The sequence below is a fragment of the Impatiens glandulifera genome, chromosome 9 (assembly GCF_907164915.1).
Source record: "Impatiens glandulifera chromosome 9, dImpGla2.1, whole genome shotgun sequence".
NCBI classification, from domain to species: Eukaryota; Viridiplantae; Streptophyta; class Magnoliopsida; order Ericales; family Balsaminaceae; genus Impatiens; species Impatiens glandulifera.
The window spans coordinates 32881236-32906657 of record NC_061870.1 but is presented as its reverse complement, the minus strand read 5'-3'; the positions used below and the strand labels follow the sequence as shown (position 1 = coordinate 32906657).

General features: G+C 33.7%; 4 protein-coding genes across 4 annotated transcripts; 1 reads left to right on the top strand and 3 right to left on the bottom strand.

Moving 5' to 3' along the window:
* Positions 1-5682: 5682 nt before the first annotated feature.
* Positions 5683-7950, bottom strand: LOC124916284 (protein NRT1/ PTR FAMILY 8.2-like). The gene is made up of 4 exons (XM_047457010.1): positions 7821-7950; positions 7516-7733; positions 7347-7424; positions 5683-7048 (listed from the first exon to the last, which is right to left on the bottom strand). The coding sequence occupies exons 1-4, from the start codon at positions 7948-7950 to the stop codon at positions 5756-5758; spliced, it is 1719 nt and encodes a 572-aa protein (XP_047312966.1). The 3' UTR covers positions 5683-5755.
* A 5907-nt stretch (positions 7951-13857) lies between these two features.
* Positions 13858-15465, top strand: LOC124915288 (transcription factor DIVARICATA-like). Its single transcript, XM_047455980.1, has 2 exons — positions 13858-14649; positions 14734-15465. The coding sequence occupies exons 1-2, from the start codon at positions 14147-14149 to the stop codon at positions 15251-15253; spliced, it is 1023 nt and encodes a 340-aa protein (XP_047311936.1). The 5' UTR covers positions 13858-14146; the 3' UTR covers positions 15254-15465.
* On the bottom strand, positions 15403-21513 carry LOC124916283 (beta-glucosidase BoGH3B-like). The gene is made up of 10 exons (XM_047457009.1): positions 21505-21513; positions 20783-21017; positions 20474-20678; positions 20296-20386; positions 19231-19376; positions 18071-18314; positions 17409-17510; positions 17142-17324; positions 16451-16652; positions 15403-16123 (listed from the first exon to the last, which is right to left on the bottom strand). Exons 1-10 carry the CDS (start codon positions 21511-21513, stop codon positions 15630-15632), a joined length of 1911 nt encoding a protein of 636 aa, XP_047312965.1. The 3' UTR covers positions 15403-15629.
* Positions 21514-22005: 492 nt separating this feature from the next.
* LOC124915287 lies at positions 22006-25206 on the bottom strand. The gene is made up of 5 exons (XM_047455979.1): positions 24079-25206; positions 23482-23990; positions 22608-23339; positions 22392-22526; positions 22006-22317 (listed from the first exon to the last, which is right to left on the bottom strand). Exons 1-5 carry the CDS (start codon positions 25199-25201, stop codon positions 22150-22152), a joined length of 2667 nt encoding a protein of 888 aa, XP_047311935.1. The 5' UTR covers positions 25202-25206; the 3' UTR covers positions 22006-22149.
* Between the last annotated feature and the right edge of the window lie 216 nt (positions 25207-25422).

The following is a 25422-nucleotide window of genomic DNA, read 5'->3' as shown; positions in this document are numbered from 1 at the left end:
ATATTTTTTTTTTCTTTTAATCACCCCTAAACATCATGCTTACATAATTACTTATTTATTTAATTAAAATAATATATTTTTTTTTATATTAGAATAAGATTTTAATTTTACAATGTATTTTATTTTAATTTTTTTTCTAAAATAAAAGAGAGCTAACATGACACATCTATCATCAACCTTCTGCTTAAACTCAAAATACTTTGAGATGCAAATAACTTCTTAACAACTTCTTGTTTGAATAGGAATCAAGAAAGTTAAAAGTTCAAACTACCTAAAAAAAAATCTAATTTGAAAAAACCCTTTTAACTCTTCTTTTATTTTAAAAAACCCAAATCATGTAATAAATTATATTAAGATGGTGCATGGGTCAATAAATTTAAAATGAGTGTGAGAGAATAAGAGAGAATGACGACGAAAACAAATATAAAAAAAAATAGAAATAAATTTTATTATTTTTTCAGCCCAAATTGTATCACATTATTCTAATAATTTCTCTCAATTTAATATACTTTTACATTAATTTGTTTCATTTGAGTTTATTTCAAGGTTAGAAGTTAGAATGATCTCCCAATCACTTTAATTTAATTTAAGTCATTTTAAGTAATAATTAAATTAGTATATATTATATATATATATATAATTGTAAGCTACCGAAGCATGAGATGTGTGTGACCCGTCGGGTCATATATTTTCGTTTTTAGGATTTATTTTATTTTGTTTAAGATAATTAAAAATGATTAATTATTGTTTAATTTAAATTAAATATTTAGAATTTATTACTTATGAAGTAATAATTTTAATAAATTATTTATTAGATGAAAATTCAAAAATATTGTATTTGTACCCAACGTATTTTATCAAATATTTTTTATTAGGTTCGTTGTTTAGTGATACTCAATAAAAAGATTTCGCGTCATCTCTTACTCGTTAAAAAATGTATATACTTCATAAAATTTTAATATTTTTTTTAGAAAATTTGATCCTTACCTTCTTATTTATCCAATTATTTTTCATAATTTTAGACATATATATTTAAATTAAAAAAATTAAATAAACATTGATATATACTATTGATGTTGGAAATTTTAAAAAATATAAATTATAGAGATTGTAGAAATTAATAATAACTTCAAACTGACCCTTTTAGAAATATTCTAAAAATATTTTAAGATCGTTTTTATTTTTATTTCGAGTTTTTAAAAAAATAGTTCAGGGCTTTAAATGTAAAAAAATTAAAATCCAAATGCTGAACAAACCGGCACTTGGCCAGCTGTTCAGGTCGGGACTCGGGAGGTCGGGAATCTAGTCGGACATGCGAGTTTGGACGTGATTTGATCTAGAGTCAACGGGTGCGGGTGCCTAGTCAACGTAGAGGGGAATCCTCAATCGCGCTAGATTTTTTTCATCCGGGAGGGTGTTTAGTTGGTTTTCTCAATCGAAAACTAGATCAAAATAAATTCTTCGATCATAGGTAGGGCCTAGTTGGTTTTTTCGGTCGAAAACTAATTCATGTCAAATTTCTGAATCGTAAGCGAAAACTCGGTCGTGGATGGTCATAAAATCATATAAAACCGACATTCAATTGATCAAAGCTTGAATTTCACACTAAAATTTGTTGGCCGAAAATGTTGTTTCTTGTTTTAGGTCTTTAATTGTTAAAACAAGCTTTTTCAAGAAGCTTCCTAATATCTTAATAATAAAATTTTATTTTGCGGTAACATTAAATCAATTTGAAATTTAATGTTTTGTTTAAAATTTTTGATTTTATGCGAACATTCTTTAAATTGATTGTGATTGATTAAAAATACTCTTAACATCATTCAAAATGTGTTAGGATGCTTTTGAGGTGACTATTCTTGAGTTTAAGGAAAAAAAAAAAAAACTGATTTTAGAATTTCTAAATTCAAATTTAGCCTTTTCTTGTTTAGGTTGATTGGTTTGATTCTATTTCAATAAATAGTTTGTAAATAATCTCATAAACAATTTCAAATCAAGAAATAAGAAAATTGAGCCATATTGAAGAACACTCGCTAATGAACTATGATATGAATGAAAGCTTACAATGAGTTGTAAAACAATCTTATACTTTTATTGAAACTTTAAGTTATCTCATAACCGAGCTTTGAATCTCTGTACAAGATTTAAAAAACTTAAAATCTTGAAAATTTAAATGACAAATCTTTTAAATAACTTGATTGATGATATGAGACTTGATCATGTGCCATCGTTTTGGTCTTTCCGGATTGAATGTGGGATAAAAGTCATTAATGATTTTTGTCTTGCTCGACTGATTCTTATCCTTTTAGGAACTGATTTGCCCCGTGATAGTAAGGGAAATGATCACTAGGCTATGGTGGTCGTTTGACTTTTGTTTTAGCCAATTTGGTTCAACAATGATGAAGTTTTGAAAATCAAATTTCATTGTTGTTCTTATCCTATTTCGTGAGAAAGAAGACGAACTAGGTAAAAAGACGTTGTTTGGTTCTTCCGCATTTGAGCGTTGATGACGGGTCTTGAAATAATGTCGTTTTGGGCTTAAGCATGGACGCATGTGCATTCCGTCTACATTCCGTTAGCAACAGACATTTTGCTTGTCGGTTGTGAGGCACAGAAGCACATTGCTTCCGTTGTAACGGAAGATCCGTTGAATGTGCTAATCTGATGGTTGTTTGGCCTACTGCAATCCTACTTCATATTTTCAGCTACAACACTATATCACAATTTTTTTTCAGCAATGAAACTTGTTTAGAAATGTTTTTTCTTTAACTTTTTTACTTTTTTTTAAAAAATATTTAAGTATATTAAAAATAAATAAAAAAACGTTTAAGCATAACGACAAATCATGACATGAAAAGAATAAAATAAGAAAAAAAAACGATACTCAATAAGTTATCGAACTCGTAAATTTTCGAAAAAACGATTAACTCTCTAATAAATTCTAGTCACTCTACAGACCTTCCTGAACGAATCTCAGAAAACATATTAATAATAATATTATGAATGATATACATCAAATGATTATGATCATTGAAAGTTCGACGATTTATCTCCTACCAGATAGTTCACCAACAAATAATGGGGTTGATAACTCAAATATGTAGGCATGTCATATCAGTTGCATCAATCCAAATTACTGAACAACTACCCAATGACTCAGACATCAACCTAATAAATCACAATAATACTCCACAAAAGACTTTAAATACTAGTCACCCATCGACAATGCAAAAGTAAGTGATTTTTCCGATTCAACCTCTTCTAACCATAATACAACATTTTTTCATGCACATATTATCTGTTAGAATCCCACCAATAATAACATTCCATCCAAAGAACGAGATATTTGATGAAATCATTGATTCCATCCAAAGAAAGTTTTTCTAACAAAAAATATATGGAATCATCTTAGCGAACAACTTGTAGTAATGTCCCACATTGAAATTATTCATATATTGCCAACGTATAACGTTTTGTTCAAACGACGGCACTTGCGTCATACCAAAAGTAAAACTCTATTATGAGATGAAATCTCCATAATGTTTAATCTCATTTTTTATCTAATTCGGTTAGCGAATCCACTAGACCGATGATCAAACATGTCCTTAACGGTGACATTTCTACATGTAACAATGTAAATAATCTCAGGATATGTCGTAGTTAGACTTTTGATGTTACACCAAATGTCATCCCAAAATCTAATTGAAGATTCATCCTCCACAATGAATTTAGACTGATCACGATTTTTTTTCCACATAGAATAAATTTCCCTCCAAATGCTACACCCTACTAGATAATTAGACATTTTGGTGAACCAACCAGACTAATCATTACCATATTTACATCTGATTATCGATGCCCAAAGATTATTCGGCTCCATTGCAAATCTACTACATCATTTTGATATAAGAACTTATTAAAATAAATAAGATCTCGAATATTTAGAGCTCCTTGATCTTTAAAACATTTAACTATATCTCTACTAGATGATAAAATGAGTTAGAAAATTCTTATAAAAATTTACACATTATTCTCTCCATTTTCACTTTCATACTCATTAGGAGAATGAATAACAACATCATATATGTGAGCATAGATGACAACACACTCTTAATGAGGATTAACCGACCCCCTTTCGAGATTATTTTACTTTTCCATCTAGACAGTTTACATCCCATTTTAATGATAATCGGATCCTAAGAGACTTTAAATCGGAATTTAGCACCAAAATAATCTCGAAAGGCCATGTTGGGCGTGATCGTACCTTCCAGCTTCTTGCAGCTTCTTATTTCTGGCCTTCAATGCGCAAAGAGGTGGGGCGTTTTGTTGCTCGCTGTCGTGTTTGTCAGTTGGCTAAGGGCGCTTCGACTATTGCCGGGTTATACTTGCCTCTGCCTATTCCCACTCAACCATGGTCTGATGTCAGTATGGATTTTGTCCTTGGGCTGCCACGTACCCAGCGTGGTTCTGATTCGATTTTTGTGGTGGTTGACCGATTCTCGAAGATGGTTCAATTATTCCCTGCAAGAAAACCTCTGATGCTGTGGCTGTTGCACAGCTTTATTTCAGGGATGTGTATCGCCTTCATAGTTTCTGATCGGGACACTCGCTTTGTAAGTCACTTTTGGAGGAGTCTTTGGCGTTTGGTTAATACTCAGCTGAACCCAAAATATATTGACGGAAGATCGTCCCTCTGAACCCAACACATTATTTATCATTCCCTTTATATTTTTCGATAAACAATTGCAACAATAATTTATTTTCAAGTTTCTCTCCGTTTTTTAAGAATTTAACACGGAGTCAAGACGGATAGTAGTGAACCAGTCCACCCTTTTCGACATCACCAACTATTCCCCTGTTTTTGTCTTGCTATTGGCGGAAATGTCTAAAAGGAGGAGGTTACCCATACAACAACAGAGTAATTACAACTCCGGGATGAAGTCAACAAAGATCCTTGTACAAAAGGTGGAAGAAGAATCGGAGCTATCAAAATTGTTGATGAATGAGATTGTGATGGCTATGGAAAAAGGAGGGGATTGCCTTGAATCAAAAAAGGAATTGATGATTACCCAATCATTGTTGCTGGAATTCTTGGTGAATCGGCAGAAGAGCTGGTTTACTGGATAAAAGGAAATAGAACAATCAAGAAGTAGATGGTTAATGAGCATTGCGAATATTTTATTAGGAGAATTTGTGTACAATCTCGGCATTATTAATTAAGAGGAAGAAGGATGTTAAATTGGCTTTTAGAAAAATCTAAAACTAAAGTTTCAAAGGTTAAAGGCTCGTATTGAATGGAAAAAAAAAAAATACATTTTCATTGAGGTTAATGTGGATAGACTAACGAAGAAGATTGAATTGTCTATATTATAGAGTTTGAAGACTTACTGAAAATGAAATGAATAGAAATTGATGCTTGATGTACTATATAATTAACTCCTATATAATTATACTATTTAGCTGTCAATTTTTGGATCTCTTCTTTGAGAATTTAACATAAATCATTGTTATATTTGATTTAAGAACAACACTTTAAGAAGAAACATCAATACTTAATGGGTATATGTTTTACAATTTTCACATAATTATATACATCTATACTAAAAATGTGGTCAATGTTAAGCCATATCCCACAAACACACGACAAAGAGTAGAACTTGCCGCGAACTCGAACCTCAAACATTATACAGTTTAAAACAATCATAATTGATGATAATAATAATAATAATAAAGACTTGAATGCTTTCTCATCAATTCATCATCCATTGAGAGTCCCAACCGGCCTTTTGTAAGTGTACCATTTTGCAACAAAGAGAAAAGCCACCAAATTTAACCCACTCAAAACAGCCAATAACCAGAAGAAATAATCAAGATGGCCATAGTTCAAATTATCAGGCAGCCATCCCGGCTTCCCATCTCTGGCAGTGATATGGATAACAATGGTGATCAAAAAGGAGCTAAGATAACTCCCAAGTGCAATAGTGGTTAGAGATAAAGCAGAGCAAAGGCTTCTCATGGCGTCAGGGGCTTGCTGGTAGAAGAACTCTAACTGACCAATGAAAGTGAAAACCTCCGCACAACCGATCAGAAAATATTGTGGGACTTGCCAAAATATTGTCAATGGGATTTCATCCGACGTATAGTAATTATGTCTTCTCACCATGTTCAATCTCACCAGCTCTAAGATCGCGGAACAAACCATGGAGAAGATTGATATGAAGAGGCCAACCCCCATTCTCTGTAGTTGGGTCAAACCGCTGTTGTGACCCGTGAATCTTCTGGTGAGTGGGACGATCATCCGGTCGTAAATTGGAACCCAGATTATGACGCTGATGGTGTCGAATATGGTTAGGGATGCTGCCGGAATGTGGAAGTTTGTGTTTCCGAGACGAGTGTCCATTAATTCGCCTTGAAGGACGAAGAAATTGCTCATTTGGTTGTAAACTAGGGCGAATATGATTACAGACGCCCAAACTGGAAGCAATCGGACGATTGCTTTCAGTTCCTCTACTTGGGTCACGGTGCAAATCCTCCATGGATCTTGTTTCGAGTCTGACGGAATCTCCACCGCCGCTTTGTCTAAGAATCTGAAGTCAGAAGTGTGATCAAGCTTTCGACTTCCCTTAATAACAGATTCAGCATCGGTTGTTTCGTATAAAAGAGACTTATCTTGAGGAATCTGAACTCGGTATTTTCTCAAACAGGCTACGAGCACTTGACAGATACGAGTAAGCGGACTGCCACCAGGCTTCTGATTCCTGTACAGACGTGTCCCGGAAAAGAAGGTTATTACGGCGACAGCCATGAACACGGCCGGGATTCCAAATCCCCATCCCCACCCAACGTTTTCCTGCACGTAAACTAGGACGGAAGTAGCGATTAGGCCGCCGACATTTATGGAGAAGTAAAACCAGTTGAAGAAGGAGCTCTTATGCTTCTTCTCCCCCTCGTCGGCGTCATCGAATTGATCGGCGCCGTAAGACGAGACGCATGGCTTTATCCCTCCGGTTCCGAGAGCGATCATGTAAAGCGCGACGAAGCAGGCAGCGCTCTATCCTGTGGCGTGGCAGCAGGGCCGGAGTAAGGCAACCAATGCACTTGCATAGTGCCCCCATTTTTTTTATATTTAATAATATTATATTATTAATATTATTTTTTCCTCTTTTTTCTCCTTTAATATTAAATATATATTATAAAAATAATTTTTATATCTCCTTTTTAGTCTCGTATTATAATATATTAATTATTTATATTTTATTTTATTAATTAAAATTAAATTTTTTTTTTTTTACTATTTTAGGGGTCCCAAAATTTAAATTTGCATAGGGCCTCAAAATCTCAGGGCCGACCCTGCGGCAGTTGTCTTTCCCATAGCACGTTGGCTTTAACCCTGGCACCACCGCCGACAGGGTCAATAGCGTCATTCCCTGTAATAAAAGTAAAACTTAATTAAAACATGTATAATTGTGAGAATTATTAATTAATTAATTTCCATATATATGTATATATAATATATACAAGAAGATAGATTATGCAGAAGATGGCAATTGTCCAGTATCTTCCGAAATAGGCATCGGCGAGAAAAGCACCGAGGAGAGGCGTGATATAGCATGTTCCAGACCAATTGGACTGATTCTTGGCTGCCGCAGCGCTTGTTTGGTTCAGCTGATGCTTGAAATAAAGGACTAGGTTTGAACTCATTCCATAGTATGCTAATGTTTCGCTACATTCGGTTCCTGTAGCAGTAGCAGCAGCAGCAGGTAATTTTTCAAATCCCCAATAACATGATATGAACATATATATAAGTAATTAATAAATGATACCTAGGATGTAGGGACAGGCTTTCCATGTTCCAGTTTTGTGTTTATCCGCGGGATCTCCTTTGTAATCTACCGTCCCATCCTTAGTAGTATAGAGATCGACAAGTTCATCGTTATTGTTTTCTTCAGCCATAGTTATTATTAGCCTCTCTTTTCTCTTTCTAGTGCCGAATGATTTTTAGTAGAGATAGACAAGTCACTGCTACAAGTCATCTCCATCTTGACCTCACCAGTTAGTCTAGATTGAAATTCTCTTTTGTTTTGAAATATATACAGAAAATTAAAAAAAAAATCACTTAATTTAACAATAAAATTACTAAAATAATCTATATATATTTTTTTAAAATAATTTTCATTCATTCTAACAAAAAAATTACGTATCTAAAATTAAATTGCAGAATGATGTCAACAAAATCTTAATCTTAGAGAGGTTAAATAATATGACATATTTGTAATAATTAAAATTACAATGATAAAGATCAAACAATCTCCTAATTTTGTGTTTTGGATACTTAAAATTCTCTACAAAATATTCTGAGAGACGTTAAATTTTGTCATTGACCAATGGTGGTAAGCAACATAAAAAATAAATGTCATATCAAGTGATAACTGATCATATACATATATGATAAAAAAGTGAGAAACCCATCGAAATAATGGGTGAATATTTTAAAGAAGGCATCCAACTGAAATATCTTATTCAATGACACTTTATTGGAAAAATGAAAAAACAACTTCAAATTTAATAACTTTATTTCTTTTGTTGCTAAGAAAGAGACGAACACATACTCGAGAAAAAATCACCAACACAATCGAATGATATAAACAACCAACAATCTACTGAATGAGTGAATTATTCGAATCACAAAATACGGCATAAAAATTTGATCCGACTAAATAAAATGTCGCATCAAACAAAATATAACACAAACTCAAATCTGAATAATGGAAAGAAAAATATGATATATGTCCCCGACTTTGAGTGGAGTCCTCCAAAGATAAGCGCAGTTCAATTCTCAGCAGTGATCACAGTTTGTGCTCCGAATGAGATGTATCCACACATTTCAAGAGATAACGGACTGTTGTCTGTTCTTAGCCGTCCTCTTCTACCCTCAAATCCTATAAAAGTCATTTGACGGGCCAATAAAAAAAATATATTTTTTAACTTCTTTAGAATGTCTAAAGTGAGAAAAATGAGAAGGGACAAGAAAAAATATATTTTTAATTTCTTTCAAACTTTTTCCTAATGAGAGAAAAAATACCTTAAGAAAATGTATGTGGAGGTTAAAAAAAATGTAAACATGTTGAGAGAATTTTTTAATTCCGTAACTTTTTAAAACTCATGTATTAACCTCCAAACGTTTTAAAATAATATATATTAATTTATATATATTATAAATATTGTATTATTTAAAAAATAAAAATAATACTATTATAAATTATTTATTTTATAAATTTAAATAAAATAATAAATTATTTAAAAATATATACATTTATTGTAACTTTAAATAATTATAACTTTTATTCACGCTTAATTTTTATTTAATTTTAATCTAGTGATAAATTTAAAAAATGGTAACAAGCTCATTGATAATTATAATATTCTTCCTATCCTATGATATGCAAGATCTTACCATCCTTTGCATTCACACTTCAAACTTTTGGTCTTTAGTAAATGAATCGAGATCAACTTACATCTAAAATAAATTAACTTAACTACACATTAAAAAATTAATTGCATTTTCTAATTTACATATTCTAAAATAGATTTTATAACCTCATCATTATATAATTTATATTAGTATATATATTCCTACTTATTGAATTCCCAACTTTAATATTTTGATTTACATAATTTATTAATTATTATATTAAATTGTTTTTATTTTTATTTGTATTAAATTTATATATTAAATATAAAACAAGATTTTAATAATTTATTCAAATAATTTTCATATAAAATAAGATTTTAAATTTACAATGCATTTTTTTCCAAATATGAATCCTCACTCTAACTCATTCCAAAAATTCAATCTACAAAATTTAAATTTGGCGTTTACATTATTAAAAAACTAATAAAAAAATATTAAATTGAAATTTAGTCCTCTAATTATTAGTATAGGTGTATTTTATATATTTAGTATTAATTAATTAATTAGTTTAATTATTTTGTTTTTATTATATAACTTTTTATTAATATATTTTTTCCAGGAATTTTGTTTATTTAATAACGTCTAATTTGATTTTTAATAATGTTTTGTCTTGATTAATTTTTCGTGCTCATACGGGTGTAATTCGTATTTATTTAATAATATTTAATTTATTTTTTTATTTGTATAAATTATTCATAATTTTCTATAATTGAATGGAAAAGATTATTAGGTTCAATTTGTAAAATTGATATATAAATAGATAATATTTAAAAAAGTTTAAAACTTGACGTAAAAAAGAATAAATTGATAATATAGTTTAAAAATGATTTTTTTGATTGAAGATAAATTATTGTTTATAATGCGACCGTTATTGCATTTTGAGTGAAAATCTTATAATATAGGGTTAGAAAGACTTGTATGATTTGAGTTTATTTTACAAAGGCTTGTTTGATTTGAATTTATTTCAAAACAAACTGTTTAATTTGTTTAAATTATTTGATGTAACAATAGATTATTTAGATTAAAAATTAAAATATTTAGTAACTAATAATTTAAATTAATCTATAAACAAACTACAAAACAATGAATAATAATATGCTTGATTATTTTGATTTAATCAAATTGATTCACATTATAGCAATCTCCACCTCTTACTGGCTATTTGATGTTATTTATTTAGATTTAAGTTAAACATATATTCCATATTATTAATCAAATATTAAAATTTCTCTTATTTTATTCTTTATATATAATGTTGTAAAACAAGTTTTATATTCATTTTACTTAATCTAAGTAAATAATATTTGAAAGTAATTATACTAAGCCGAACACTTGCTTCTTAATTAGTAATACTAATGACGCTGACATGTATTTTTTTGTATTTGCACGAGTAATAATATAAAAATTGAGAAAAAAATTACGGTGAAATATGATAGTATTTTTAATTCACTCTCACATATATATTCAAATTAACCACAACTCTCGACCCGATAATCCGGACATTTTAAAAATTAAGCATCATATATATATATATATATATATATTAGTTGGTTAAAAAGTTGAATTTATATTGTTAAAACGTCCGCATTTATCAAATTTGGTATTAAATTTAAAATGTAAAGTGTTATACAAGTTTATAGGTGGGTCAACCCACAATCCGACTCAAATATCCATTACTCTCACATATATATTCAAATTAACCACAACTCTCGATCCGGCAATCCGGATACTTTGAAAATTAAGCATATGTTAGGATCTCCAAATTAAGGCCTCGGTCTTAAAATAATTCCAGCAACCTTTCTCGGCACCTTTCTCGGTCCTATTGTGCACATGGGCCAGATTTCTATTTGTTGTTTTAATATTTTGTTTTGTTTTCCCTTTTTATTTTACAAACTGAATTCTGTTATTTTCTAAGTAGTTGTAACCGAATATTCTGGGGCAAGACATCACATATATAAGGCTGATCTTTCTTCCCCAATGACCCATGAATGGAATAATGAAGATATGAACTTCACCCTCATTTGTCTATTATTATTTATTTTGGATTATTTGGTATAGACCAACAATATTTCTCTTCTCACCCTTGGTTCTTCTATCCTTCATCCCAAATTCTCTATTAAAAACCTTCCACTACCCTTTGATTATAGAATTTCCACCCGGTCCTAGAGATCAAGAACTTGATTCTTGAAATCAAGAACTCATAAACACACCTTACGAAACAAGTCATAACAACATCATATTATATATATATACAAGGTTAAAAAACGAGATTAATCCGCGATTAATCGGAAATCGAAAAAAAAAACGTCCCGTTTTTTGCTAATCGGTAACCAAAAATCGGTCAACGGTCAATCCGGGTCGAACCCAGTTAACTCGGGTCAAACTCGGTCTAATTTTTTATTAACATGTAAAATTTATATTCTAAAGAATATAAATAATTTTCTCCCAATTTTATTTTCTCACTTTTGTACTTATTACCCTCTCTCTCTTACTCAAGCCGCCGATCATCTCGTCCAGAGAGCCTAAATCGGCGTCACCATTGTTGATCTTTCATTCCAAATCGTGTTCTCACTGGTAAATATTTTTCTCTTAATTTTTTATGCCTACTCTTGACACTGTTTTCTCCTTTATCGCTTTATTTATTTAGATCATGTTAATACATCAATCGTAGATATCAAGGTTTCAGACAGATATGTTTATAGGATCCACTATATAACGAAACATCTCCGTGGTTGCTTTTTTATGCTTGTGCAAAAATTCACACAAAGATATCACAAGTTTGTTGTTATTCTAGATTAATTCAACATTTTTGTAAGAAGAAAAAGAATGACATTCTAGAAGCTAGTGATTACAACAAAGCTCAACATATGATGGTTGATGGAGCACAAGATGTTGAGCCGGATGTTGATGAGGAGATTGATCCCATTATCGGAGAGACACATATGGAGCTTGGTGACACACTTGCAGATGAAATACTTCAACCGAGAAGGAGCGTAAGATATGCAGATGACGATGATGTCCAATTGAGAGAACCTTGCAAAGAATAAGGTTTTGTATCAGAACAAGAAGACATTGATAAAAATAATGATGGGACGAAGATTGATGTGTTTGTGGATGTGTTTTAGACTTTAGTTTATAACTTTATATGCTTTTGGACGATAATTTTAGTATCCAATGCGACTCTCTATGAATTTGAGTGTGTTTTTAACTTTTTATGAATGAAATTTAGTATTATTCTTTAAAAATAATGTGTTTAGGCTAAAAACGATTAATTCGATTAATCCCGATTAATCCAATTAATCATTAATCCGTATATGTCGATTAATGTCCGATTAACTATTATATATTATATATATATATATATATGTTTCAATAGGATTGTTTTGAGATGGAATTGTATAAATCCAGACATTATAAATTGGTTTATACTCTATTAATTAAAACCATATACATATTAGATGTTTATTTTGTTAGGCGATACTCTTGTAATGAAATTTGTAAATTTTTGTAGACAGGTTAAAAACTAATTTTGAACCCTGATTAAAAAAAGACACTTTGATTAGTAAGTAGTATATAAATAAATGACAAAAATGGAATGGACATGGAGATGCACATGAACCAGAGGATGCACGGTCTAAGAAGGAACATAGGATATTTTCCATTAATGGAAATATTTGTTCCAAAAATTCACGTCATGTGCATGCCCTACACAACTAAAACTACAATACAATAAATAATATTAATCCCAGCTCAACCACATAATAGTAATAATTAAAGAACGTACCCAAATCAATCATGACATTCCAAAAACAATTTATAACATTGTGTTTGGAAGGGAATCACTTATAACCCCAAATATTATAATAAATATTGGTGTAATTACATTAAAATCTATAAAATCCAACCAACAATTGGATTGGGTTCTAAAAATAAAAATGAAAAAAAGAAAGAAAATTGATAGAGAGATAGTGAGTGAGTCAGTGACAGCGTAGCTAATAGGGAGGGGATTGGAAGGTGTTGTCGCATTTTGGATAGGGCCGGGCTGCGATGTTGGAGGAGGAGGTCCCAATAAATGTGACCTGTCTGCACTACACCAATTAATGTGTCGTCAAAGTCAATTAAACCATCATCTTTCTTATATTATCATCTTCATTTAACACCTTTCTTTTCTTGCATTATTATAAATTAAACCATTATTTTCTCTTTAATTAACCCAAGTTAATATTAATGTACTGTTACTAAACTTATTTGGTTCATGTTAATCAAAATTATGGACAAAACAAGCGTACCCACAGGCCACAACCCACTCCATGAACTTTTTTTTCTTCTTTTTTTTTTTTTTTTTATAAAAGCCACTCTGTCACGAATCATTCCCTCCCTCTCTATGATTTTTCTTTCTTTTGGGTGGAAAAAGTTATAGAGATTTTGCTTCAAGTTGAAGTTGTTCCTCATTTATATATCTCAAGGCTGTGAATCTTTTTTCTTTGCCTGAACCTGAACCTGAATCATCTTCTCCGATTTCTTATATCTATATTTTGAGATTCATCATATGCACTATTCACCTTTTCTCTCTCTCTTTTTCCATGCGATGGTGGAGTTAGTGTCTCTAGCAATTGTTGAGCTCATTCTGACAATGAATTGGAGATGTTGATTCATTAGGGAGTGAGTGAGTGAGAAATGGATATTGTTATGAATTGGCAAATGGACATTCTTTCTTCTTCTTCACCAGAACCAACCTATCTTTCGGGATCAAATAATCATAATAATTGTTGGCTGTTCGAAGAAGAGAACATAATTACGAAATGGACCCCGGAGGAGAACAAGAAATTCGAGAACGCTCTAGCCGTATACGACAGGGAAACACCTGACAGGTGGCAGAGAGTGGCGGCCATGATCCCCGGAAAGACATCCGGCGATGTCATGAGGAAGTACAAGGAGTTGGAGGATGACGTGAGCAGCATAGAGGCCGGCATGATCCCGATGATCCATGGATCGAGTAAAACCAAGTCTCCTCCTAATTTCACCATGGACTGGGGATTCGGTGATAAATTAAGGCAGAGCCATGTACAGGCCGCCACCGCCGGAGGGAAGCAGCAGCAGCAGCAGCAGCGAAGGTTGTGGCTGAGGCCGGCAGAGCAGGAGAGGAAGAAGGGTGTTCCCTGGACAGAAGAAGAGCACAGGTACGTTACTTACTACTGCTTTCAATTGATCCATCACATAATAATGCATGAAATTAAGGAGTTTAATAATAACTACTTACACAGGTTGTTCTTGATGGGTCTCAAGAAATATGGAAAGGGAGATTGGAGGAACATATCCAGAAACATTGTGACAACGAGGACGCCTACTCAGGTGGCCAGCCATGCCCAGAAGTACTTTCTCAGGCAGCAGCATTCACTAACTAATTCAGGATCAGGCAAATTAGATCAGGCTAAGACATCTAAGAGAAGGAGAGCAAGCATTCATGATATAACCACATCACTCGCCCACGACCTCCCAGACCCAGACCCAGATTTTAACAACATAATTAAGAGGCCATCCATATCCAAGCTCAACTCTTTATTATCAGATCAGAATCAGATGCCTAGTCCAAACTACGTCACTCTTTCATATTCATATCCTCATCCTCACGGGATGGGATCATCCTATTATGATCACTACGGGCTTAAAATGAAAGCCCAAGAGGATCTGCAGAGAAACGGAGGACCTTACATTATTGCTGGAAGAGGAGGAGGATCTTCATCACAATTTGCTCACAACTTATATCCCAAATGGTCCGATTGATTAGGAAAGCCAGAAGAAAAAGAAGAGAACAATAGTGCTGCCGGTTTCCTCTTCTTAGATTTCTCTTCATGTAAATGGTCCCTTCCTGCATTACAACTTGTACAACCCATCATTTCTCAACAATTAATCTTCCTACCTAGACAAATATATCATATTATGATTAAATATATTCATCACAATCTATAAAAGATTTCACTCCTTTTATTGTGTTTCAATACTTATTGATAATATAACATATATAGAACAATAATATAAATATATATACAGTACAATATCAAAACCTCCAGCAGCAACAAATTACTTTAGAATGAGTCAGCACTGAGACTCAATGAGGAAGAACCAACCCCTCCGTGTGAAGTCCGTGCAAATAATCAAATCAACTTGGAAGCAGCATCTTTGTTGTCAGTCCAAAGCCAAGGGGAAAAAGAGGATCATAAGAATTCTCCCCAACGTGCATAGGTAATTGTTCAACATTTTTGAACCATGTTAAAGGAAGTTTCCCTTGGAATTCAAAATCACCAAATAGGACGTCTGCAATTCCATCCCCACCTTCGCTTCCAGGCAACCAGGCGGCAACAAGTGCATTTAATTTATCTATAACACAAGGATTTAAGACCATGGGTCTTCCTGATACCAGAATCATCAGAGTAGGGATTCTGTCAGCCACTAAATTAACAATCTCTTCTCCATTGAAAGGAATCTTAAGCACTGGGTCATCCCCAAGAGACTCAATGTAAGGAGGTTCACCAACAGCCACAATCGCGTAACAGAAATCTTGACCATCAAGTGATTCTGCAGTTGGATTTAATTGATAAACAACCTCTGTATTGCTTCCCACAACCTCTTTAATCGCATCCAAAATAGTAGTACCTAATGTAATAAATGAAGAAGAAAACATGTCAAAAATCTTATTTGTTATTGTTCATGAATCATAGCCAGGTCATTTAATCTCATATTAGAACAGCCCTTCAAGTAGGAAAGATAAATCTAGTAGTTCTATGCAGGAAGCTATATATTTCATAGCAACACGTGAACATGTCTCAGCACTTAAGTTCACAGATCATATTCTTGGTCAATTAATGTACACATAAACAGCTTTAGTATCTGTTTCTTAACATCTTCAATAAAAATGCCTAAATGGTACATGTTTCTGTATTATTATTCTTTAGTAGAGTATCTAGACATTGAAATGCTTACCAATTGTGATTCTACCACTTCCCCCACACCAGGTAGCTGTCCATCCCCCACATAGATATCCAAGATCATCAGCATGAGTTCCAGCAACCAGAATCTTTTTTGGATTCCTATCTAGTGGAATGAATGGTTTATTTGGGTCCTTTCCATTTTTTAATAGCACAAGGGACTTACGGACTGCTTCCCGTGCCAAGTCTCTATGTAGCTGGAGGGGAAAAATTGTGTTAGAAGATAAATAAATCAAGAGTCAAGAAAATAATAAATTACTATATTTAGTACATTTAAGAATGAAGTTTATGTTGGGGATTTTAGTTGTAGGAAAATGATTATGATTTTATGAATATAATACAATAGTTATGTAAGTACCTATTTAATTACTAGAAGATAATCCTGTTGGGTATATGTTGATTAATGGATTGAAACTTCTTCTAAAGTTCTTCACTTCTCATCTCTATTTATTCTCAATCACATAACAATTTAAAATCAATTGGGAGATAAAACTCAATTTGTGGGGAATGATGTAAAACCTCTTATATCTGTGTTCACATATGAACGAAAAAATGTTATGATTTTATTTTCTCCAAAATTATTAATTTATCTGACTTTGGTATTGGGTAAATGTGAATGAGACCTTCGCTAAACTATATTTCTCAACTTTTCATGTAATCCTGAAAGCATGATTTTTAAATATTACCTTACAGCCGATTCTGTCTAGCAGAGATCTGTCAGCCATAGGATACTCGAAGAGTCCAGAAACAAACTTCACTCTAAGAATTCTTGCAACAGCATCGTTAACCCTGGACAGTTGTATCTCTTCTGATTGCACTAATTGTAACATACCTTCAACAAACGCTGTGTACTTAAAAGGAACCATCACCTGAAATTTGGTATTGGGTAGATGTGAACGAGTGAAGTAAAATATGAAACCATTTAGATCCTTGTACTCACACTAATCCATTACCATATCAATGCCAGCATTAACTGCAGATTTAATGCAATTGCGGTAATCTGACTGGGTATTAGAAAGACGATCAAGTCCTTCCCAGTCTGAAATCACAAACCCCTGCAGAATAAGTTCCATTTTTTAGCAATGATAACTAGCTCCATACTTTTGCAGCTTTGGTAATGACGGAACTCCATAAAACCAAAAGAAGATAAAAGGGAACTCTAATAAACATGATGATGGAGTTCCATAAAACTGAAAGAAGATAAAGGGGAATAAATATGGTATGCAATTCTCAGCTGTTCAAAAAAGAAAACCACAAGTGAAATAAAATGCATTAGAAATCACTCAAATGAGAAAATTAACTATACGTCAGTCAAAGAGTCATAATACACTAAAGTGACGAATTGCAGTATTTAGCAAATTTATATATTGGAAAACAATTAGGTCATTAAGATAGGAAATTTACTTATAACTTTTAATTACATACAATTTGTAGCTTTCTATTTATGCATTCAGACACTGAGGATATCACAATAACAGCTAGATGCCACCTCATCTGGAAATAATACTAGAGGCAAAGCATTTAAGTGAAAGGAACCTATTCTACAATATTTCAAATGTTAGCATGTGGAGTGAATTGTCCCATTTTTACTTAGAGAACCTTTACATTAGCTAACCTTAAATCCCAGTTTATCTTTCAAAATCTCAGTTAGAAGAAAGTGATTGGAGTGCAGTCTGCTCCCATTCCAGCTGGAGTAAGATGCCATAACAGTGCAAACTCCTTGCGAAATACAATCCACATAAGGGGCCATGTGGATACATTCCAAGTCATCATATGTTGCAACTGTGTTCCCCTCGTTTATACCATTTTCAGTGCCCCCATCACCAACAAAATGCTTGGCACAAGCGATTACATTAGTTCTGGATAAAAGAAACCCCACAAAATCGGCATTTGGACGAGATAGATATAAGCAACTTCAGCTGGTAATTATCTTAAATAGAAGACAGTGCAATAAGATGGTAAGGAAAGGAGATTGGAACCCAAGTGAGCTAATGACATATAAAAGAAGTAAAGTTGATGAAAAGTTGTTTGATCAAGCCAGTCCAAGGGCCAAGGCTTCTTGATGGGGGCAGTTCACATGTATTTTTGAATAACCTTATTTTCACTATGTACAAAATATTTTAACAATACGTTGAAACTTGTAATAAATTATTTCTTTCAGTATAAAAAATAAAAAATAAATTTACATCAGATTTACCCTCACTTATCATTGCAATACATTTTAAATGCACATCCAATTAACTTTCCAGATGAGAGCATTTTCTAATAGTTTTAAATGATGGTAGCCTATAATGTTAAAAATAATAAAATGAAATCTAATTTGGCACTTAAAATGGGACAAAAGTATGTATATTGTCAATGAAAACATGCTCAATGTGACAAGATTGGTGCACGATAGCATGCAAGCAAAAAAAAAAGAATAATAAACTTAGCTTGTTTATACATCCTTGCACAACCAAAACAAGGGATGCTCATGTTTAGAAAACATATTTCTCATTCTGAAAATTCTCTGAAGCTACAAAATATATATAATTTCCCTTTTAACACAGTATTAAGTGCCTTAAGTTTTAACAGAGCAGAGCAGAGAGCTTGGCTAAATAACACAAATCTCTCTCCACATGGACAGCATATTGCTCCTCTTTATTTATAAGGATTGGCCAAAGACATATTTTTCAACCAGTTACATAAAAGCAGACACAACTCAATTAATGAAAAAATAACGATACAATAAAAGATATCATTTTATGCGAAAAAGTAATGTTTTCGTTCTTTTACCTCCCAGCAACAAAAGGAAAACCCTTTGGATGGTTTTGTGGTGGCTTCCCCTGCAAACCCAACAATGTCGAAGTCATCTGTCTAACAACTTCAGTGTCTTCACTGTAGCTTTCAAAGGCTCTTCCCCATCGAGGATCCCTACATACCTATCATGTACAAAATGACATGCATGTTAATACTACAGGAATGAAAGAAAATAATGAAAAAGAGCAGTAGGAAAATAATCAGATACACCAACAGACAGTGGACAGGATTGAACTACAAGGAAATGGGCTGAATACTGACATTTATTTAGGTTCTGCACTTAGACCTTAGTCAAAGCTCACTTAACGGAATATGGATTTCTTTTGTTTCTACTTTTAGATAGAGGTGTGCAAAATCTGAGAGGTGGAAAAGGCTCCATGGAGGTGACTTGGATAATTTGATCTCTAGTATAGTCAACAAATCAGTTTCACTAATTATCATCAGTCCTGTTGAGTCTAACTTCTACAGGATAAAGAAAGGGAAACTATTTGAAAAGGAGCACTATATCAAATTCAGGTAAGAGTAACCAAAATACCAACTTAAGGTGACACACCACATCTTCCATGCATTATTACTGAAATTATTGTTATTTGGTAGCCTTTATTAATTAAGGCAATTTCTGTTCTATACATATTCTTCATAGGTGGAGCTCCATCAATAGCCTGCTACAAATGGGAATGCATGGGATGAGATTCTAGCTTTGTCCGACAAGCAGAACTGCATGGTTGGCTAGTTGTAGTGCTTGAGGTGATAAATAGTCCACACAACATTGTAAAATGAGAAGCATGGTTAAAGATTGGAGTGGTAAGATATTCTCTTTTGTAACAGAAATTTGTACTAACAGAAATTTATACTAAACAGAGAAATACATAATTAGCATCTTTGATTTCTTAGTAATATTAAATTCGGTTTCATTAACCTCTATGCTCTATGTTATCAATTAGGCAACCTGTTATATCGAATTCAAGATTGAGATAAGATTACAAGATTTAGTAAAAGAGAGACAAAACAACACCGAAATATAAGATTTAATACTCTTACTGCGACACAAGGAGCAAACACGAACTGAATTCCAGTAGCTCTAACTTCCAAAGCAGTAATAGCACCAATCTTTAGTGCCAAATCTGCGTCTCTACCAGCATCATAGAAACACGAGTTAGGTAATCGTTTTCATATCAATCGGAGAGAGAGAGATGGAGAGAAGAAAGAAAGTGTTAACCTGGTGGCTCCAATGCCGATATTGTGAGGAAATATAGTTGCTCCATAGACAGTGTTGTGGCCGTGGACTGCGTCGATTCCGTAGATGAGCGGGATGCCAAATCTCGTCTGTAGTGCAGCTTTCTGAAATCCGTCCACCATATCCGCCCAATCCGATGGTCGAGCTTGCGTGGACGGTCCACTTCCACCAGCACTGAGTATGCTTCCTGCAATTGCAAAGCAGGACAAAATTTACACAGAAGACGCTCAGAACTTCACGGTATGGTCATTCCAGGAAGATTAAGAGAACAAAAGAGAGAAAGAGTAATACCGATCCCGAAGTCTCTGATGATGTCGTGAGAAGCGACGGCTCTTCTCTCAATCTGACACATTTGGCCAATCTTCTCCCTAAGAGTCATTCGGGAAAGCAAGTCTTTGACTCTCTCTTCGATCGGTTGATTAGGATCCTTGTAAATGCAGTTCATGTTGTTGATTTTCTCCACGGAAGAAGAGAGACAAAATATGCAGCAAAAGGTGTGGACTGTGGCCCTATCATCTACTGCTAACTGAAAGGGAATTGAGAACAGTGAGCGGAGATATCAGGGCCTTTAAGCGCCAAAATATAATAAATTAATATAATTATAAGTTAATTTAACTGTTTATTTAAATTGACTATGATATAATAATTAACTTTTTGCAATTTTTATGGTATAAATGGATAATATTGTTCTATAAAATTAATTTACCAGAAATGATTATAGGAAATTTGGAAAATTTAATTTTTTATATTTTTGTCTGACCAGTAATATAGTGACACATTATTCTCTTTTGTCGTATTCTTTCTTCCAAATTTCCTCTCATATTACTCCTTTCTTAATTTATATTGAAAAATGAATGACAATTTTTATAATTAATAGTCTTTTTCACTCTTTTTTTAATGTCAACATTGTTTAGAGTAAGATGGGTTCAAAAAGAGAGAAAAATAAAATAATAATAATAAAATAAATAAGAATTTTAAATGCCAATAAAATCTACAAAATTCTCTAATAATACAAGTCCCATTTATTGAATTGAAACGAATGCATGTAACATGAATTTTTTGAAACGATTGTACCAATAATTTTTTCCTTCGAAAATTCTTATATTTATTTCTTTTCAGATCGTCCAAAAATTCTTATATTTATTTCTTTTCAGATCGTCCACTAGATGATGATGAGAGGAATCAGTAGGAATCAGTTTCAAATTGTCTGTGATACTGTTTAGAACTTTATTCAATCTATTTGACCTAGAAATCGGCGACAAATGTTCTGTAAAATAGCCCATATGTTCTTGACAAGGCTACATTTTCACTATTTTATCGAAAATGGTATATTGAATTTGACCCTCATTTACCTTCAATCCGCAGCTTAAATATCATCTATTGTTTTTTTTTCAGTTTGATTGAATTCAGATTTAACATATTAAACTGTTTTGATATAAGCCTAGTTTCATGACTTCATTCACTGAAATATATGGTGTTCAATTATGTTTGAAGATGGAAATTTAATTGGGGAGTGTTAACTACTTTATACTATTTCTAAATAACTCTGATGATGGTGCTGCCTGATTTGTTGGGCAGGAAACAACAATAATGAGAATAGAAAATATTGGTGTAAAAAAAAAACTAACTAAAGCCAGTTGATGTTTCATTCCAGCCTCTCAACTTCCATTTATGACATTTACATCTTCATTCTTATATGTTAACTCTTCCACAGGCTTCACTTCTGACGTTTCCTTAGATTTGTCTTTGTCAACTTCGACTGATTCGGTTGCCTCCTGGTTTCTTTCTTCATTGTCGTCCAACTTTACAGTTTCATTATGACTTCCCTAAAAGAAGGGGAAAATTTCTTATCATATATTGTCTTATTTTGGTATGTGATTCATATTAGACAAATTCCTACCTCTCCTTCATTTTTCAAGCCATCGACAGTTTGGGTCTGTGTCGGTCCTATAATGACGCTTTCAGGGTCGGCAGTAGAGCTGGACATTGTTTCCTCTAAAGGAATTTGTCTTGTTTCGATATGAGTAGATGGTTCCTAATGGAAACAACAACAAAAACATTATTAGTAGTTCTATAGAGTTGTTTGTTTGTGGGATAATAATATATGTTTACTTACATGTTGAATAGTTTGGATGTCATGTTGAGATGATGGTGAAACACTGATAACATCTTCATTTTGTTGTTCAGGTTGTGGGGTTTCCATGTTGATCTGATCAGAGCTTGAAATTGAAGCCATTGAGAATTTCTTCTGCAGGACAGATTTTGGAGATAGAGATGAACTTCCAAAGGGTGGACCAGTGTCTGTTTCTTGAACCGCGTTTGATGGACCCGCCTCATCATCGCTGTCTAATGGGCCTGCATATGCAACTGTCTCTGAATTTCCTTCATTCGCGTCAAATTGACCGGTTTCGCCTTTCATGGTAGACGGAGATTCGGGAGTTGAAGATGAGCTTGAGTCTGAAGGCCCCCCTTCAATCATTGTTTCCTGTCGTTCTTTTGATTCTATAATGGGTTGTTGGTCATTTGTGTGGTCGGTGTTCCTATGAACAATCAAATCTGACAAACCAGCAATCTGGTTGTGCCCATTTTGGTCTATTAATTCATTGTGCCTATCTTCAATAATATCTTCAGATGAGACATTAGTATGATTTTCATCACTGGGAGCAGCATTAGTTTGATTTTCATCATTAGGAGCAGCAATCATATGATTTTCATCACTGGGAGCAGACCTTTGCCCATTTGAGTTCCCTTCGCCATATGTTTGTTTGATAAAATCCAAGATATCATTGTCATTTGCAGGTACATCATTCATAATGTTCTTCTCCGTTGTAGTAGGACTTGATTTTTCCTAAGAATATACAAGGAAAGAGTTGGAGGGAAATTTCAGAAAATACAAAAGAGATAGGAAATGGTTCAATGATCTTTGGGAAGTTATCACACCCTTTAGCTTGTTTTGTTTATTTTGCTTTGTCGTAAAATGGTTCACTGACCTGTTCTTGGTCACCAGGTTCTTCGATGATGTTGATATTGTTGTTGTGTGTTGAATGTGATCCACTAGCCTCGACTAACCTGTCATCATTCGGATACAAAGCAGGCGGTTCTGCTACCAAACCAGGCGGTTCTGCTACCAAACCAGGCTCGGGCTCATCTATCATCTCGTTTAATGAGACATGATCATCACATATGGGATTGAGTCTTGCAAATCCGACGGCTATAACATCTTTTTCACTAACTTCATGAACTTCCCGTGATCTTGATTCATTCTCTTCCACCCCGGCAAGATGAGATGAGGCTGCCCATGGTTTTGCAATGCCCAAGTCATCCTCTAACCCAAGGGAGGCTGAATCTAACTGGGATGCCGTCTCAGACATCTCCACAAGCATATCTGAATCTATAGAATTTCTTGGCGTATGAATTACTCTCTTGTTTGTGTAAAGGAGTCCTTCTCCAGTTCTTGATGAAGCTTTTTTGGGTGATAAATTTGGGTCCCTTTTGTTTTCTTTACAATTACAGCAAAGGAAATGTTAAATACTATCAAAAGAGATCAGACTGGAAATGGAAATGAAACAAAATGGGGTTAAAATTACCTGGTTCCTTTCTTAACCGTGAGAATTCTGGTATGCTCCGAATGCTTTGCTTGTCTGCAAAATTGAAAGGGGCGGGTCGGTCTTTATCAAATTCTTCAGGGCAAGGGAAATGGACCCCCTGGCTGAAGCTAACGTGCCGGCAGAACATCAAGTCCTTGGGTGGTTGGTTCGTGACCAACTCTTCTGGCAAGCCATCCCCGGTTAGGTTGGGTTTTTCTTCATGCGAATCGTAAGGAAGGTCAAAGGGGTTTCGATTTGGCAAAAGAACTGAAGGGGCAGAACCGGGTACGGGAGATATTTGAGAATCGGAATTGGCCTTTGGTACTAGAATTGAAGAAATATGAGGATGCTTGTTGTTCCCCATATTCATAAGTGTTTTACGGACTTGAATGCTTAACAACTTTCTAGCCATTCTCTTTGCTATTAAACTCTCCAGTCTTTTGTTTCTTTCAATCTCTGAAAGCCCGAGATCTGTTAGGTTCCTTTGATCATCTTCCGTCCATTCTAGGGCTTTCTTTTCTTCTTCTTGATCTTCATCCGAACTTCTCCCATCATGATATCCTCCTTTGAATGAACCTTTCTTCTCATTTTTCACTACCCTCTCCGAAACAACAGCTGGCGAGCCCTCAATACGATTGTTGTTGGCATTGTCGTCTACTTTCACCTCTTGGATATCTTTCGGGTTGTCCTCAATTAGGGCAGCCTTATCAACCAATATATCTGATGCTCCTTGCATCGAAGAGACCATGTCTTTTTCTTCTACCTTACTCTGCTGCTCCCTGCGTCGTCTAACCGAGTGAGCCCTATTGAAGGACTTGGTTCTAGCCTGAAGCGCGGGAGTAGTAGTGGTTTGGGTACTGATCTGTTCTTCTTGTTTGATGTTTTTTTTGTTACAGGGGCGATGATCGATAGCAAATTTAACAGCGACGGTGATGATGACGACAATGGGGAAAGAGTAAAGTAAGAAATAGAAAAGGGAAGGAAGAAAGACGTATACAAGTAGGAGGAATAAGGAAGTGCCACAAAGAATGGGATGTTCCGTTGAGAGAAGAGAACAATGTAATATGGTAATGTTTACAATTTTGCTTATGCAAAGCTGAATTTCTCCTTTAATGTGATCCATGCTTAGCTTCTTCTTCTTCTTCTTTTTATTTTTCTGATTCAACCCAGAAAAGAAAAGGCGAAGAAATTGAAGAGAGAAGTAGGATTACCTGGAATTGCAAATGAAAGCCGATGAAGATGATGGGTTTTATTTGGAAAGCTTTGATTGGCTGACAATGTTGGTAGATCCCGCAATTGTGGCGATAGGGGATGGACAGAGAAAGAGAGAGATATGCTGAGAAA